This window comes from Nannospalax galili, unplaced genomic scaffold, assembly GCF_000622305.1.
Source record: "Nannospalax galili isolate Female #2095 unplaced genomic scaffold, S.galili_v1.0 scaffold25, whole genome shotgun sequence".
Classification (NCBI taxonomy): domain Eukaryota; kingdom Metazoa; phylum Chordata; class Mammalia; order Rodentia; family Spalacidae; genus Nannospalax; species Nannospalax galili.
The window spans coordinates 4,443,230-4,461,219 of record NW_008355642.1 but is presented as its reverse complement, the minus strand read 5'-3'; the positions used below and the strand labels follow the sequence as shown (position 1 = coordinate 4,461,219).

Here is a 17,990-nt window from a genome sequence, read left to right as displayed (position 1 = left end):
CAGTTTTCACTTGGCTTACTTGCTCGTGGTGTAGAGAACATGAGATAGTGTTCAAATATCATTCCCCAAGAGAGAGAAGACTAGGACAGACACCACTGGGCCATTACTACATCCTACTACTCTAGAAGCACATAAGGGGAAAAAAGAAACCATCAAAGGAATGTCCCATGGGTTCACTTGTGGCCCAGGGTGCCTCCCATTTTCCTGCTTGAGCTTTATTGCTGTAATGCTTTCTGTAGGGACAAGCATTACATTAGGCATCACGATCATTAAAATTCTATTTAAAGTAATTGCTGGTTTTGAGTGTTTCTAAGAAACCAATTCAACTTTTGTGTGCCTATCTTTGATTTGATTTTTACCCCTGTTAGCAAAAAGCTCATCTGTGTTTGAACCTTTTACAAGTCACACTAGCACATGTTGGGCCCCAGTTGGCCACCTGGGAATGCTTAGGTGGAAGTACTACTGTTCCGGGATACGCTGTGCTGAACTACCTGATAATGTACTTGGCCTTCTCTGAACACAGGAGATTGTCTTCGTGCTGTTTTATTGCTGACACTGGACTACATGGGGATAAGAGGAAAGTGAAGTAAAGGAAGTGAAGTTAGTTAAGCCCGTTAGCCAGTTAGTCAGACTCCAGTCAGTGACTCTGACCATCAGTCAACCAGCCAGCCTGGTGGCTAACCAATCAGAATATGAGGCTATATGGCATTCTCCCTGCCCTGCAACCAGCTTGTCAGCCAAGGCTCGAGTGAGTCAGACTACTCTGCAGCCAGCCAGCCCTTCAGCCTGCCCATCCATCAGTCAGTCTGGACACTGAGCAAATGGTCCTGTGTTCTACTTGTCAGCCAATGCCATTTCCTCAAAGAAGCTTCTTCCAGCTTCTGAAATTAAATGTCACATCCTCACATGTTTGCACCCACTCTGGGACAGTCTGTGTTATGATAGCTCTGTAATTTCCCTTCATAGTTCTTATCACACCTTGTAGACATATTCATTTCTAAGATTATTTGGTGCACATCTTATTTCCAGCTATGTTGTAATCTCCACGAGGGCAGGAACTAGATATCCTATCCTGTCAGTTGGTCTTGCTCCTCAAGAGGTGTCTAGCCAATGTGTCACAGCTTGCTAGGTGGAAAAGGAAGGACACAAAAACATTAAAGCCCAAGGAAACAGCACAGGCTAAAGCATAAAGGCATATGAAAGAGCACAGCAAGTGAAGCACCATTGCCTGAGCGTAAGGTGAGGGGCAGTGATGGGAGGAGGGCATAAGGCAAGCTAAGACACATGTGGTGGGAAATGTAGGTTAGGTCCAGATCCTGCAGGACTTTGTAAGCTACTGTAAGGCAGTTGGATTTCATCACTATTCACAGTTTTAAGTGATGATAAGAACTGTGCTTTAGAGGACCCCTTAGATAGCAATAGGGGAGTGAAGCAGGAAGACACTGAGGCAGAAAGACCAATCAGAAGGCTACTGGAGATCCTTAGTTTAGCATAATGTTTCCTACATTATGAGAAAAGGTCACAACTTAGATCACAAAACACACCCACAGATGAGGCGTATATGCACACAGATAAAGCAGCTTTGGACCAGAGACAAAAGGGTCCACAGGCTGAACAGTCCCAGATCTCAGCGTCTGCATCGGCAAAGCTTGAGAAGTGTGTTACTGTGAAGAAGACAGTGAAGCGCTGAAGTAAAGCCCTAGCAGTAAAGATGGCCATGATGTTAGTGAATGCCCTTGAGGCAAACCTAGGAAGTCTTGCGTCCTCATAGTAATGAGGGCAGTAGCCACCCACACCCAAACCTTTGTGTGTCCTACTACTGATGACAGGGTTGAGGCCAGAAGGGATATTTGGCTCCCCCTGCCCAATTCTACCCGTTGTCGTTTTATTGCATCACGTAAGGTTGACTATTCTGTTGTGACTGAGAGGCATCGGTTAACTGGAGCTATGGGCATCTCCCTTGCCCCTGCCTAATAACGACTCAACAGTAGCATTTCATTCTTGATCCTTCTCTCAGTGGAGATAAGAGCCATTGTTCCTCAATGTATGAACCGTTGCTTTTTCCTTCCCATGGTATTGCCTGAACTTCATAGATGCATCACCAACTTGGGGACAGTCCAAATGCCTTACTGTGACATGCTTTGAATCCGGCTATTCAAAAACTATAAATAATTCAAGCTGGGTGTGATGATACTCAGGAGGCCGAGGCAGGAGGATTGCTGCAGTTTGGGACCAGTGTGAGCTACATAGTTAATCTGGGCTAACCTAAACTACAGGATGAGATGCTGTCTCAACAAAAACTTCAAGAGCCAGGCATGGTGGCACATGCCCTTGATCCCAGCACTCTGAGATTGAGGCCAGCCTGGTCTGCATAATGAGCTCCAGGCCAGGTGGGTATACGGGGAGACCTTGTCTCAGAAAAACAACAACAAAAAATTTACAAAATAGCTGGGTGTTGTGGTGCTTTCCTTTAATCCCCGCACTAGGGAAACTGAAGTAGGCAGATCTCTCTGTCAGTTCAAGGCCAGCCTGGTTTAAATAGCAATTTCCTAGCCAGCCGGTGCTACATAGTGAGACCCTGTCTCAAAAAATGTATTCAAAATACTGTTCGACTTATATAAGTTCTGAGACAGGAAAAGAGTTCAAGGGGAAATAGACTGAAATGCTGATTCAGGAACCCCAACACGGAGACAAAGCTGATCCTCTGTGGAAAAGAATCAAGGGTTGTAGATGAAACCAAGAACCTAGGTAAGGTGGCCAGCTGCACAAGAAAAGCCAGCTAAAGTGAAAGACAGAGAGGGCTGGAGAGATGGGTCAGGGGTTAAGAGCAATTGCTGCTCTTACAGAGGACCCAGGTTCAGTTCCCAGCACCTGAGTTGGATAGCAAACAACTGGCTTTAACTCCAGCTCCAGGGGAAGCAAACACCTTCTTCTGGCCTCCTCAGGTACTATACAACACAACACACACACACACACACACACACATACACACCACATAAGTAAAAAAAATTTTAAATAGCCAGGTATGGTAGCACACGCCTTTAATCTCAGAACCCAAGAAGCAGAAGCAGGCAGATCTCTGTGAGTTCAAGGGCCAGCCCAATCTACATACCGAGGCCATTCAGAGCTGCATACTGAGACCCTGTCTCAAAAAATGTTTTTTGTTTCATTTTGTTCTTTTGAGACAGGGTAGCCCTGACTAGCCTGGAACTCTATGTAGACCTAAACCAGGCTGGACTTGAACTCATAGAGATCCACCTGCCTTTGCTACCCAAGTGCTGGGATTAAACCACATCTCATTCAAAAAAATGTTTAGGAACAATACAGAGGACTGGAGAGATAGTTTATCAGTTAAGAGCACTCACTACTCTTGCAGAGGACTAGAGATCAGTTCCCAGAACTTATATCAGGTGGCTCACAACCACCTGTAATTCCAACTCCAGGCGATCTGACCTCTTCTGACTTCTAAGGGTACCCACACAAACATGCATGTACTAACACATAGACATACACACACACACATAAATAAAAATAAAGCTTCAAAAAAGAGCAAAACAGAGATGGTCAGAGATGGTCAAAACAGAGATCACAGAATGAGAACACATTGTCACCTTACAGAAACAGAAGCCATGAGAAGAGTGTCCAAAGAAGGTGACCACTGTTGACAGAAACACCAAGTTGATGGGGGGCTGAGGTGGGATGATCGTGAGTTCCAGGCCAGCCTGAGCTGTATAGTACAGTCCTATCTCAAAGCCGAACTGAACAAAAAAGTACCCTGTTCAGGCATGATGGAACAGACCTGTAATGCCAGCACTTGGGAGGCTGTGGTATTAGAACTGACAGGAATTAGGGTCTAGGCCAGGTTATATAGTAAAACCTGTCCCAACCAAGTAAAATACCAAGTTAAGAGTATGATCAAATAGATCAAACTACGGCCCATGAGCTGAATCTAACCCACCACCTACTTTCATACATATTTATTAGAACACAGTCATAGTCATTTGTTTAGTTTATAGATTATCCAAGAGTGTTTTCACACTAGAGTGGCAGTGCTGTTGTAACACAACCTGTATGGTCTGTAAGGTCTAAAATATTTACACTCAAACTGTAAAAACTGTCTGGAGCTGAGTACGGTGATGGAAGCCTGTAATCCCAGTACTCAGTACTGGGGAGGCTGAAACAGGAGGATCTCAATTTAGAAGCCAGCCTGGGTTACAACCTTGTCTCAATAAAAACAAGTGCAGAGCTCTGGTATATATGAACTACAAAATGTTCAACTCAATCAGTATTTTGGGATCTGAGAGAGAGCAAAAAAAAAAATCCAACTTTCCAAGTTCATCCAGCAGCTGAACTGGTTTGTATTCAGAATTGTCCCTAAGGCAATGTTACTGTTACTTGTTAAGCCTGGGAAACTAGGGGGTGGACAGGGACTGCTGGAACTCACTGGTCTGGTGGGTGTGCAGGGGTGTGCCACTCAAGCTAGGCTTGTGAGCGTGGGATGGTGGACAAGGAATCTGATCAGGTTTTATCAAGTGCTCTTGATGATGCTTCCGTTTTACTGGAAAGGTCCTGATCATCTCTGTCCTGGACTCCTGCAGTCACAGGCGGAGAAGGGACATTCTCTCTGAATTCTGCTAGACTCTTTGGAGGGAGTTAGGTGCTCTGAACTGAAATTAGAGCCTTTCTCATGCTAGGCAAGTGGTCTACCACTGAGCCATATTCCCAGTTTCAAACACGGTTTCATACAGCTTAAGCTGGCCTCAAACTCATTATGGAACAAAAGACAACCCTGAACTCCTGATCATCCTGTCTTCACTTCCAAAGTGCTGGGATGACAGACATGTGCTTTTATTAGTTCTTATAATGCCTGATCTGATAAGCTCAAAGGGCCATGGCTTCCCAGTGCACCAAGACTCCCTCTTCAGACAGTCTTCATTGGTTATTATCTAAGTTTGGTCTGATCCAGTTTCGTCAAGTGACACATTTAAAATGATAGTACAGATGTTAGGGAGTTTTCTTAAAATGTGCTGATGTTTTGTATATCATTGCTGGATCTCTGAAACAGTTAAGCAATTAACTCCAGGATTAATCAACAGACTATGATAATAGTTCCTAAAGAAAGTTAAAACACCAACAGTCTGGGACTGGCAGAGTAGCTCAGTAATAGAGTACTTGCCCAGAATGCACAAGGTTTTGGATTGCATCTCCAGCCCTGAAAAATACTAACAAAACAGCAACTCTATTAGAATGAGATTTTCTGTAAAAATATATCTCTGTGGTCAAATAAATTTAGAAAACTAATATACTCTATTAAGTTTCATAGTGTATATTAATGTATTATAGGATCTAAGAATTCCCATAGCAAAACTATCTGCATAGCTTTGTTTATAACCTACCATTCTAAGCTCTTGACCAAGGAGCTCTTTTAAGAAATAGCAATATGGACTGGAGGCTCAGTGGTTAAGAGCACTGACTGCTCTTACAGAGGACCTAGGTTTGATTCCCAACACCCACATGGTGGCTAACAACCATCAGTAACTCCAGTTCCAGGGGTCTGACGCCTTCTTCTGACCTCCATGGGCACTTGCAAATATTAAGGCAATACACTCATACACATAAAATAAAAATAATAAATACAGTATTTTTTAAAATAGCAATAAACTGGGCATAGTGGCTCTCGAATGCAATGCCAGCACTTGGGAGGCTAAGGCAGGAGAATTGCTACAAGTTTGAGGACAACCTAGGCTACATAGTGAGTTTCAGGCCAGTCTAGGCTACAGAGTAAGAACTTGTGTCAAAAAAAAAGAAAAGAAAAGAAAAGAAAAGAAAAGAAAAGAAAAGAAAAGAAAAGAAAAGAAATACCAGTGGCCATTTCGGGGAATAGAAGACAGAGGCAGGAGAGCAGTAGGGTCTGAGCAGAACTCGGGCCAGAAAGGCTTTGTCCTTAAAGGCACAGGTAGGATTTCATTCTACAGAGTAGCTTTTGTATCCAGGAAGCTGCTTTGGGTGTTGTCAGGGCAGATGGAGAGGAGTAAGAGATTTCATGCAGCCAAGGTGCTTACATTCAAGGATGTTCCAGGTCATTCCTCAGCCTAGCCTAGATTCCCAGCCTCACCCCCACTCTCCCAGCTGGCCCACACATCTGCTGAGCTCTGACAAACACAAATACTGCCTCACGGCAGTCACATGATGTTACATAATTTTAGTCTTTTTCAGGAAAGATGTTTCATTAAATGTGTGAGTAAAGGTTTATTTAATGCTGATACCTAGGCAAGCGTTTACTATGAGGAAATTTCCAAATCAGAGGAAACTGTCTAGCCACATACTTCAACTAAGGGTTTAGAAATTATGGTTCCTGTAACTAACTCTTCAAGGCATTTTTTCTTTGTTATTGTCCTCCCATAAATGCACCTATCTCCTGCCTTCTCATGTCTCTATGTTTCTAACCATCTCTTCTGCAGCCTCTGGTGCTGTTGATGGAGTGGCCTGAAGCCACCAACTTTGCCTGCCTGATTGCGGGGTACTGCCGCCTCCTGCTGGATTCCAAGAAGATGGTCTTCTCCAGGCCTGCCAGCCAACCCCTTCCACCTCCAATGATCAAGGCAGGTAGGGCTCAGCCTCGGTTTTTGGTGTGCCTGAGGCCCTTTGGACTCTGAGGACATGGAAGGAGCTCCACTGCCCTGGTGCTCATCCCATGCCAACAGTGCCTATCTGGTTTACCAGTAGCCATCACTGTAACACACATCCTACCTGACACACCACTGGGAAGAACAGCTAGCCTTCACATGTACCTGTTCCAAAGGATGCCTGTGACAACTCATTGTATTTGAGTCAATTGATGAATGTACAGTACAAGTAGCAAACATGTGATAGAGCCAATTAGAGAATTGCATTGGGCCTAGAGAAATGTCTCAGCAGTTAAGAGCATTGGTTGCTCTTGCAGAGGACCAGGATTCGGTCAGTTCCCAGGACCCACGTGGCAGCTAACGACCATTTGTATGTACTCATACATATAAACTAAAAATAAAGAAGTCAAAAAAGATGGTTTAATTGCATTGGCCAGGTATCATGACACATGTTTGTAATCCAAGTTACTGTAGAGGGGGAGGCAGGAGGATCACAAGGTCAAGACCAGTCAAGGCTACATAGCACAAACCTTCCTAAAAAAGAAAAAGAAAAATCATATTGGATTTAAGGCAAAGCTTTAAAGGTACAGAGATCTAGGAGAGATTCCTGCCTGTTCTGGCTTGGGAGAAGTAAGGATGAAAATGAAAATAAGGCCTCCATTTGATATTGTCATAGTGGGGATTGACAGAGATGTCAGAAACGTGAGGTCATTGAAGGCTGAGAGAGGGAAAACTGGCGATGCCCTAAAGAAGGCTTGGAGGTAGGAGAGAAGGCTCATAAAAAGGAAGTGCAGCCCCCAAGCATAAGGCTTCCAGTTAGGCAACCTACTGTGCCACATCTCAGACCTGTCCTGGTGATAACACAGAGGGCTTGCAAAAAATCTGTCCAGTCTGGGCATTACTGTCCAAAAAAGTGGGAGGAGCAGGAGGCTGCTCAGAGAGCCTGTTATTCCCCATGTTAGACTTCCAGCTTGCCTGTGCACAGTAAGTACTCCTAACCCCAAGCATCACCAGCAGAACTGAAACAGCACTCAGACTTCACCCTTGCCGTATACTGAATGCTTGAGTCATTTGCCCTTGTCACCTGGCTATTGTTACTCTTCCTTGGTTTAGGGTCGCCACACCTGATTGATATCATGGTGTTTGAGAGCAGAAACTGTTGGCAGATGACCCAGCACCCAGGGGGCTGCATATCACCCCCTTACACATTGTCTTTATCGTGAACAAGTTTGTCACTAGCTGTGCAGGACCAAGTTTTGATCTCATATCACTGTCCACAGCTATTAAAAGGTAACTCATCACATGCAGATTTGGGAAGGGATAGGGTAGTTCAAAAGAAAACGGCTCACCTAGTAGAAGCAAGGGACTGAGTTGGAACAGGAAGAAACTGGGGAGAGATCTTGCCTAGTTCCAGGTGAATAGCTCTGAGAAGCAGCTATACTTTACAAATCTACAGATGGTCAAAGGCTGAAAAAGCCAGCATTGGCTTTCTTGGTGTCACCTGTGGTTCTCCTCTAGCTAATCACATCCAAGCAGGCTGTACCTCTTATTGAGCAGGAGGTAAAGGGAGAAAGGGAAAGGAGGAGAAGGAGGAAGCTGGAGCCCAGCCAAAAGTCAAGTGGAACAGTGAGAATTCTTTGCGGTCCACTTTGAGAGGGCTCTAGGAGTGGTTCTGAAGTCCCACTCTGATACTATATCTGTCATCCTGTCAGCACGCTAGATGATGCTGGCTGCCAAGTATTCCCCTTACTCTGGAGACAGTGGCACCACGAATATACGGGCTTCATGTGTTCCTGCAGCCTTCCCGACACCTGCTATGTTGCTTCCCTTTTTCAAAATTAGGTGTGTCTTATTGGATTCATTTGGAGTTAGGCATGACTTTCACATCCTTTCTCTGAATCCTGAGAGGCCCCTTGCACCTGCCAAGTGTCAGAGGCTCACTATTCCCCAAGCACTCTGTCTCTGTCTCCATTCAGAAGTCAAATGGATTGCTGTGGTGTCTCTGCTGTTTATAATTCTCTCAGCCGTAGAAAGAAATAGAAAGTCTCTGTTCCTCTTTCCTCTTCTGGCCAGAAAGACATGAACTGGAGCTTTGTTACCTCCACAGGGGTCTGGTTAGGTGCTTGGGGCCAGTTTCTTGACCTTCTGTACTGTTAGGTGCCAGATTGACAGCCACTGAATGCTCTTACTGGATGGTGTGAGGTAATCCTCCAGGCTTGACCCAAGTTCAGCGAAGTCTCGAAGGCAATCACATTTTCTCGTGGTCTCTAGAAAGGGACAGGTGCTGCTGAAGAGGCCTCAATGCAAAGTACCATGGAAGGATTATCCATTCCTTGTCTTGAAGGCCTTTAGGCCACTGTCCAAAGCTGAGATGAGTTTCCTCCATCAGACCTCTCTTATCATAGAACTGAAGCCCCCGTGCCAATAATGGTTCTTTAGCAAAGGCTACAAGAGAGAGGCATCTAGTCAGTCCTGGGAGCACAGGGGTATAATCCCAGCTTCTTAGATGGCTGTAGCACGAAGATTGCAAGTTTAAGATCTCCCTCAGCAACAGAACCACAGAAGGAAGAAGTGTCCTCACAGCTTCAGTTGGGCTTTTCCCAGGGGCCAAAGCCACAACCCACTCAGGGTCTGGTCTCCTTGGAAAGAAGGAAGGGGTCTGGCCAGGATTATGTTCTCGTATCACAGAAGCTGTTGGCCACCAGTTATCTGAACTCAATGCTCAGCCTACCAGACCCAAAAGATGCTGTTAACCCAGCAACTGTGGAAATAAGCACACTTCTTGCAGACCTGGAAACACAGAATGGGAAGGTGGTAGGGAAGGAATCCCTCCCTCTCAGTACTTCACCAAAGCAAGTATTTCACTTATTCCTGAAAAACGTTTCTCAAAGACCCATCATGACAGATATTGGGAATTCACAACTGTGACCCTTAGGGTTCTTGCTCTCACATAGGTTACTGCCTAGTGGGGAAAAAACAGACAGATGATTGAAGGATGATGCTGATACAGTCAGTAGCTTGGCATTTACATAAGGAAAATTTAGCAGTCATAATAGAACAGCACCTGTGTTTGAAGTTCAACCCCCCCAGGACGCAAATAATGGAAGTAGAGAACCAACTCCCACAAGTTGTCTTCTGACCTCCACATAAGCACCGTGGAAACCGCACACATGCATACACACACACACACACACACACACACACACACACACAAAATGATAGATAGATAGATAGATAGATAGATAGATAGATAGATGAAAGAAACCCAGAAGCAGCTGCCATCTTTCCCCAATCCTGAGTTCCCTGTATCCTCAGGATAGCCTAAGAAAATAAGACTTTGAGGGTCCTGTTTAGGTCTTCAGATGAAGAAATTCACTCTAAATTTCCCACCATGGTTAGAAACAGCTGGCTTTGGTAATTTAATATTCATATATGTGTATATTTATGTATATATTGTTAGTTTTCATGTAAAATGAATCCAGCAAGTTGAGTGTGGTGGTTCATGTCTGTAATTGCAGCAACGAGGAGGCTGATGCAAGAGGATTACAAGTTCAAGACCAGCCTACACTACAAAATGAGACCCTGATCCCCCTAAAAAAATACAAAACGATAACCCAGCAACATGCACAGAAAGTTAGACTAAACATAGTACCCTTTTTTGGATGATTCAGAAAGAACATTAGGTTCTTTCAAGGCTTCTATGTTGTCATTAAAACCAATTATCATTTCACCATAGAATGCACCAGGGTCAAGTACCAGAAAGCTGCTTGAGTCAATGTTGTATTGACTGTATGTACAATATAGACATATAGCATGTCTCTGTGTGTGGACAGAGATGTATACAAGCTACACATACTTTTAGAAAAATTCTAGTCAGTTCGTTATCCTGTTCTTTGCAAGCATTTTCAAGTCAATCTTGTGACTGCGTATAGAGAGATAAACTAGGGTACCCTTCCACCCCTTCCTTGGGGAAAACTGATGGACAATTTACATAGATTTGCATTGTCAGAGGCTTTCTGTCCCAGCCATCAGCCAAATGCGCCTGGCTTCAGGTACATTCTTCAGGAGAGAGTCAGCATGCTCCAGGCACACTCTCTCCTTGGATCTGAAAGTCGCAATACCAATGGTGGGCTAGACATCATCTAGCCTTGGCAGTCTAGTATGGGAAAATGTTTTCTTCTCGAAAGAAGATAAACCACCAGTAGAACTGCAGTCTGCCTGAAAGAGGTCACCACCTGTTTGTTAGATAAAACCCTGGGAGCAACCTCTTATGACAGCAAATTGCCAGGCTGGCTACCCTGGTGACTCAGTTGTCTCCTAGGTAGTTAGTACTTGCTGCTTTTCCGGATCCTGCAGTTGATTTCCTTTGGGCAGAGACACATCATGAACCAAGAGTTTATATTCCTGACTCAGTGCTTCCCTGAGCACTTTTTACTTAACTCTCAGAGGCCTAGATGGAGGAAGATCACTAAATTCTTTTGTCCTTTTAAAAAATGATTTTTTATTTTTATTTTATGTGTATGAGTTTTTTGTCTGCATATTCTCAAGTGCACCTGTGTCATGTAAGCTCAGTGAAGGCCAGAAGAGGTCATCAAATTCATGGAACTGGAGTTAGAAGTGGCTGTTAGCCAGCCACCATGTGGGTGCTGGCAACCTAACCTGGGTCCTCGTAACCACTGAACCATCTCTCCAGCCCATTATTTGTCTTTTTACAAAGGTCAAGGACTTTCTATTTCTTTATCATTTTGGTTGGTTTGTTGATTTGAGTTTTTGCTTTGCTTTTTTGAGATAGAATCTCACTAGGTAGTTCAGGCTGTCCCAGAGATCACTATTTAGCCCAAGCTCGCTTTGAAATTGCAAACCTCTCGCTTTAGTCACCCAAGTGCTGTGATCACAGGACTATGCTACTACACACAGATTTGTGGGGGTTCATTGTTTTATTTTTATTTTGTTTCCTTTTGTTTCATTTTTGAGACAGGGTCTCACTATGTAGCCTTATCTGGCCTGGAACTAGCTATGTAGACCAGGTTGGCCCTGAACTCACAGAGATCCTCCTGCCTCTGCCTCCGGAGTGCTGGGATTAAAGGCATGCACCTCCATACCTGGCTTTGTTCAGACATAATTTCCAAGCCATAAAACTACTTATTTAAAATTCATAACTCCATTTTTAATATATCCAGTACATCCATAGAGTTGTTCGACCATGTACTTTTAGGATATTTTCACCTCTTGAGCTGGTGGCACAGGCCTCTAATCATAGCTAGGGAGGTTAAGTCAGGAGTATCATACTTCAAAGCCTATATGGTCTATAGAGTGAGTTCAAGGTCAGCTTGGATAATTTCATGACAGCTAGTCTCAAAATAAAAAGCAAGCAGGGGGTGAGTTGTAGTTGAATGGCGGAGCATTTTGCCTACCATACATGAGGCTCTAGGTTCAATCCCAAGTACAGAAAAAAAAATTGTTACCTTTCCTAAAGAAAAAATAGTATACATGTGTACAATAACAGTCACTTGCCATACTATGCTCCATTTGCTACCCAGACCTAAGCAGCCACTGATTTGTATTTCATCTCTATAGCTTTGCCTATTCTGAGTGTTTGATTTAAATGAAATTATGCATAGCCTTATATAGTTTGGTTTTTCATTTAGCATATTATTTTAAAGGCATCCATGTTTTATCATATAGCAATATTTTGTTTCTTTTAATTATTATTTAATATGCTAGTTTATAGAATACCTATTATTTATCAATTCATCAGCTATCAGACATTTGGGTGGCTTCCATCTTTGTCAGTTCTGAATAATAATGTTAAACATTCATGTCCAAAATTTTTGTGAGGATATATATTTTTATCTCTCTTCATTATATGGCTTAGATTAGAATTTCTAGTCAAATATGATTATTCTTAACTACTACAAGAACTGCGTATTTTCCGAGATGATCTCACTATTTTACATTCTTACTAGCAATGGTGTAGAATTATAACCTCATCATATTCTCACCAATATCTATTATCTCCTGTCTTATTCCATCCATCATAGTGGGTAGAAGGGGAAAGTCCTGATTTTTAAATTTTATTTTTATTTATTTATTTTGATTGTATGTGTATGATTTGTTGCCTATATATATGCAAGTGCACCACATGAGTGCAATGCCCATGGAGGCCAAAAGAGGGCATTATATCCCTTGAAACTGGAGTTACAAATGGTTGTCAGTTGCAATGTAGGTGCTGGGAACCAAACCAGGGACCCCTGCAAGAGCAGTAAGTTCTTGTAACTACTGAGTCATGCCTCCAGTCTGCAGCTCCTGATTTTTATTTGCAGTTCCTGGATGGCTAATAATGTTAAACAACTTTTCTGAGCTTATTGGTCATTTGTCTATTTTCTTCAGTGAGATACCTATTCAAACCTCTTGTCCATTTTAATTTGGGCTATTTGGTCATAAATATGGTAGTTTATTTCTGCACTTTTAATTCCATTACATTGATCTATATATCTATCCTCATGTCAATAATATACTATCTTGATTATCGTTGCTCTGTAGTAAATTTCAAAACATGAATTATATTCTTTCTTTGTTCTTCTTTCAAAAGATTGTTTTATTCTTGGTACCACGAATTTTATAATTCATTTGTCAATTTCTATAAGTCAGCTGGGCTTCTGATAAGGATTATGTTGAATCTGTAGATCATTTTAAGAAGTATTGCCAACCTAAGTTGCCAATGATGCAATATTAAGTCTACCAATCTATGAACATAGAATCTTTCCACTTCTTTAAATAATTTCATCCACACAGGTCTTATACCTTTCAGTGTACAATCTTGCTCTTCTTTTTTAAAATTCATACTTAAATGTCTTTTTCATTTTTGTCTAGTAAGAGATATTTAATAACTCTACGAACTTTCAGGCTCAAAGTTTTACAGAACTATGAGTGCACAAAGGATTTTCTTATATTAATATGGATTTACGAAAAACTATATGATTTAACACTTTTTATAGCAGAAAATAACACCATCATCAACAATGTTGGAATGATGGAGGGGCACAGTGAACATGCAGGGGTTTAGGAGATGGACAGACAGAACTGAAATCCTAAACAAGGTATGGGATCTTATGCCAGAGATCCCAGAACTTGTAAGCAGAACTAGGAGTTCAAGGGCATCCTCTGCTACAAAGCAATTTCATGGTCAGCCTAGGCTAAGAGAGACCCTGTTTCATAACAAACTAACTAACTACAACAAAAAATGTGAATCTGGGGATGGTGGCACATGCCTTTAATCCTGGCACTCGGGGGAGGCAGATGCAGGCAGGTCTCTATGAGATCAAAGCCAGCCTGGTCTACATAGTAAATTCCAGGTCAGCTGGGGCTATAGGGAGACCCTGTCTCAAAAACAAAACAAAACACCGAACAAGAAGAGAAGTGAAATCTTGCTTCATTGAGATGTCACCTCATGACCCAGGCTAGGTTCCCCAATATGAACCTTTATTCACCTATAAAAACCCAACAACCTTTTCCATCTTCCTTACCCAATGACTTGTGACACCTGTGATTATATTGGTTTTGTGTAATATTTCAGATCTTATAAAACATTTTCACAGATTTTCCTTTTTAAAAAAATCGTTTTGCTGGTGCTGGAGAAATGGTCCAGCAATTAAGAGCAATGGCTATTCTTGCACCACATGATAGGCATTTGGGTGGTTTAGCAATTCTGAATAATAATATTAAACATTCATGTCCAAAACTTTTTGTGGGGACATATGTTTTGATTTCTCTTCATTATATACCTAGGAGTAGAATTTCTACTCAAATGATGTCTATGCTTAACTACTAGAGGAACTGCCTATTTTCCAAGATGACTTCACCATTTTACATTCCTTCTAGCAATAATGTAGAATTATAACCTCATCATATCCTCACCAATATCTATTATCTCCTGTCTTATTCCATCCATCCCACATGGCGGCTGACAATAGTCTGTAACCCCAGTTCCAGGGGACCCAACACCCTCTTCTGGCTTCTGCTGGCATTGCATGGACATGGTGTACTTGTATAGATGCAGGCAAAGGACACACACACATAAAATAAAACTAAAAAATATTTTTAAAACATTTTGTTAGCATACAAAAAATAGGTTTTATTATGGCACTTTCATATGTATGTATCACTATATCTCTCTCATTGACTCTCCTCACTGTCTCCCCACACCCTTCCCCAACCTTCACTTGTCCTCTTTGCTCCAGGTCACCCAGAGGTACATAGAAGTCTCTGTCCACAAAAAACAAAACAAGGGAGAGATGATGTCTGTAAATTGCTTATCATGAAAACATGAGGATCTGAGTTTGATCTCCAGCACCCATGTAAAGGCCAGGCAGAGTGGCATGCATTTGTAATCTCAGCACTACAGATGTGGAAACAGGGACTTGCTGGGACTTGCTGGCCACTAGTGTAGCTAAATCAATGAACTTCAGGTTCAGTGATAGACTTTGTCTCAAAAAATAAGGTGGGGAGGCTGAGCATGGTGGTGTACACCTTTAATCCCAGCACTTGTAAGGCAGAGGCAGGTGGATCTCTGCAACTTCAAGGAGAGCCTGGTATCCAAGCCAGCTGGAGCTACAGGGAAACCCTGTCTCAAAAAGACCCCGAAATAAAATAAATAAGGTAGAGGATGCTGGAGAGACGGCTCAGCAGTTAAGAGCACTGACTCCTCTTGCAGTAGTTAAGAGCACTGACTGCTCTTGCAGAAGACCCAGATTCAATTCCCACCACCCAAATGACAGCTAACAATCATTTGTAACTCCAGTTCCAGGGGAATCTGATGCTCTCTTCTGACCACCGAGGACATTGCATGACTTGGTTGCACTTATATACATGCAGATAATACACACGAAATAAAAATAATAAAAATAAATATGGTAGAGGGCTGGCAAGATGGTTCAGTGTCTATAGACAACCTGACAACCTGAGTTTGATCCCTGGGATTCACACAGTGAACAGAAAGAACTGACTTCTTCAAACTGTCCTCTGACCTCCCCCGACTCCCCCCACCCCCGACACACACGCAAAACTCATAGCCTAAGATGTAGCACAGTTGATAGAGTGCTTGCCTAGCATGCTCAAACCCTGAGTGCAATCCCCAGCACCACATAAATTTGGTGTGGTGGTGCTTACCAATAATCTCAGCTCTCAGGAGATAGAGGCAGGAGGGTCAGAAGTTCAAGACCAGCCTTGGAGACATAAGACCCAGTCTCAGAAAAAAAAAAAAAGTGGGGCATGCCTTTAATCCCAGCACTCAAAGAAGGTTGAGGCAGGCTGATCACTGTGAGATGGAGGTCAACTATATTTAGTGAGTCCAGGCCAGCTAGGGCTACATGAAGTCCCTGATTTAAAAAAAAATAAACAGAACAATACAAATTCCATTGTGTTTATATATATATGTGTACATGACAGGGTCTTATGTATCCCAGGCTGACTTTGAACTTGCTACATAGCCAAAAATGACTGTAACTTTAAATCTCTGATTCTCCTGCCTTTACCCCCCTGAATGCTAGGATTACAGGCATGAGCCAGGTTTGTTTTTTTGTTTGTTTGTTTGTTTTTAATGTACTGCTAGTGATCAAACACAGCTTCATACATACTAGGCAACCACTTTGCCATCTAAGCTACATGCCCAGCTATGAGTTTTTTTAAATAAATAATTTATTGAGAATTTCATACATGCATATAAGGTTTTTGATCAAATCCATACCCACTCCCTCCCCTCCAACTCCTCCCATATCTCCCCATCACTTTTTTCTGATAACTTCACGTACTCTTTCTTCTTCTTTAATTTATTTTTTACGGGGCTTTTGGCTACTCTAACATTTCCTGCCCCTGAAGAGGTAACCCTAAAATCCTTTAAGGATTAGATAAAAGCTCCCAAATATTTTAAACATTTTTGGCTTTTGGAATGGAGTATGTTGCTAAGAGGCCCAAGGACACTGTGAGTTTTAGCCAAAAAACTGGCTACTTTTTGTCGGGGTCTTTTTATCTTAACGGCCTAGCCAATTCCTACCTCTTGTTCTTATCACACCATCCTCTGGAGAGGTTACCTGACTTGCTGGATAGGGAATTGGGAAGCAGATTGCTCTTGGGGTCTTCAACAAAAGAAGAGTCAAGACAAAGGTTTTGATTTTTTTATAAAAAGTTTAATTCTTAGCAGTCAGGTGAGCAATCACAGAATGACCTCTTGTTGTGAGGAACACAGATCTTATATAGGAATCAGATTTGGGGTAACCAAGGAATCACCAAGGAATCACCATGGATATTTTACTAATAGAAAGTAACTACGGACGCAGCAGGTTGCTGCATTACCTCACCAACTCCAGTGCCTGAAGACCGAACCGAAACTAACTTTTTAGAAGACCTGATTTATCATGGAGGCACAGCCTGTCAGCTCAAACCGCTGAAGCAGAGAGCTCAGAAGCTCTTAAAATGGCACTCTTCTTATTCCCAATACTATGTCAAGCATGGCTCCGACAATAGGGAATCGGGCCGCAGACTGCTCTGGTTACTTCCATGCTGAACAGGGATGCAGGGTGAGGCAACTGGAGTACCCTTTCAGTGGGTCTATCTAAAAGACTCCCAAACTGCAAAACTCTTATCTCTAGGGTGGAAAGAAAATCCTTGAATCGTGAATAGGAGATGTGAAGGAGAAATAAAGGCAAGAGTAATTAGCATTACAAGTTCTAGACAGGGAACTAGGAAAAAGGTCAGAACAGGACAATTTTCAAATGTTCATATGAAAGTCCATTAGAATTTCTTGACAAGGGCTTCCAAAAGCATCCCTCTATTGGATTCCTACTCATTTTTCTTTTGTCTTCCAAGGCTGGACTCTAGAGTGATAGATTCAGGATTTGCTTTAGGGTATTGTGATAGCTGTTGGAGTGGTTAGAATCAGTGTCAGTTCCCTCTCAAAGGCTTCTAGATAGGGGGAGAAAACAAATTTATCCGTCATTTTAGAACAATAGCTGGTTGTCTCCCTTAGCTACAGGCGGGCACTACAGTATTGGAGACCAAGATTTGAAGTCTTACATCTGAGCAGCACTTTCTGGTTAGTAACAAAATCATCAATGAGAAATAATTGTCTAAATGACTTTTTATAATATGGACTTAAGCCTAATAGGAAGTGTAATCCCTTGACCTCTTAAAGAAATATACTGATGACTTTACTCTTTGATTATACTTTCCTTTTGAGTGTGTAAGACAAAACAGTTGGCCCAAATAAATCAATTTATTTTTACACTTAAGGTCATTTGAGGATCTGTTCCTCAGGGGTCACATGGGCTTGGGAGGAGTCCCTGGCTCCTTTCTTTTACCAGTTCCATC

General features: G+C 42.4%; 1 protein-coding gene across 1 annotated transcript in view; it reads left to right on the top strand.

The window, feature by feature from the left end:
* Positions 1–17,990, top strand: part of Frmpd3 (FERM and PDZ domain containing 3) — a 58,375-nt gene that overhangs the window by 29,654 nt on the left and 10,731 nt on the right. The window contains exon 9 of the mRNA XM_008852977.3: positions 6,462–6,606. Coding sequence (XP_008851199.1) covers positions 6,462–6,606 — 145 coding nt within the window. The remainder of the gene's footprint in view (positions 1–6,461; positions 6,607–17,990) is intronic.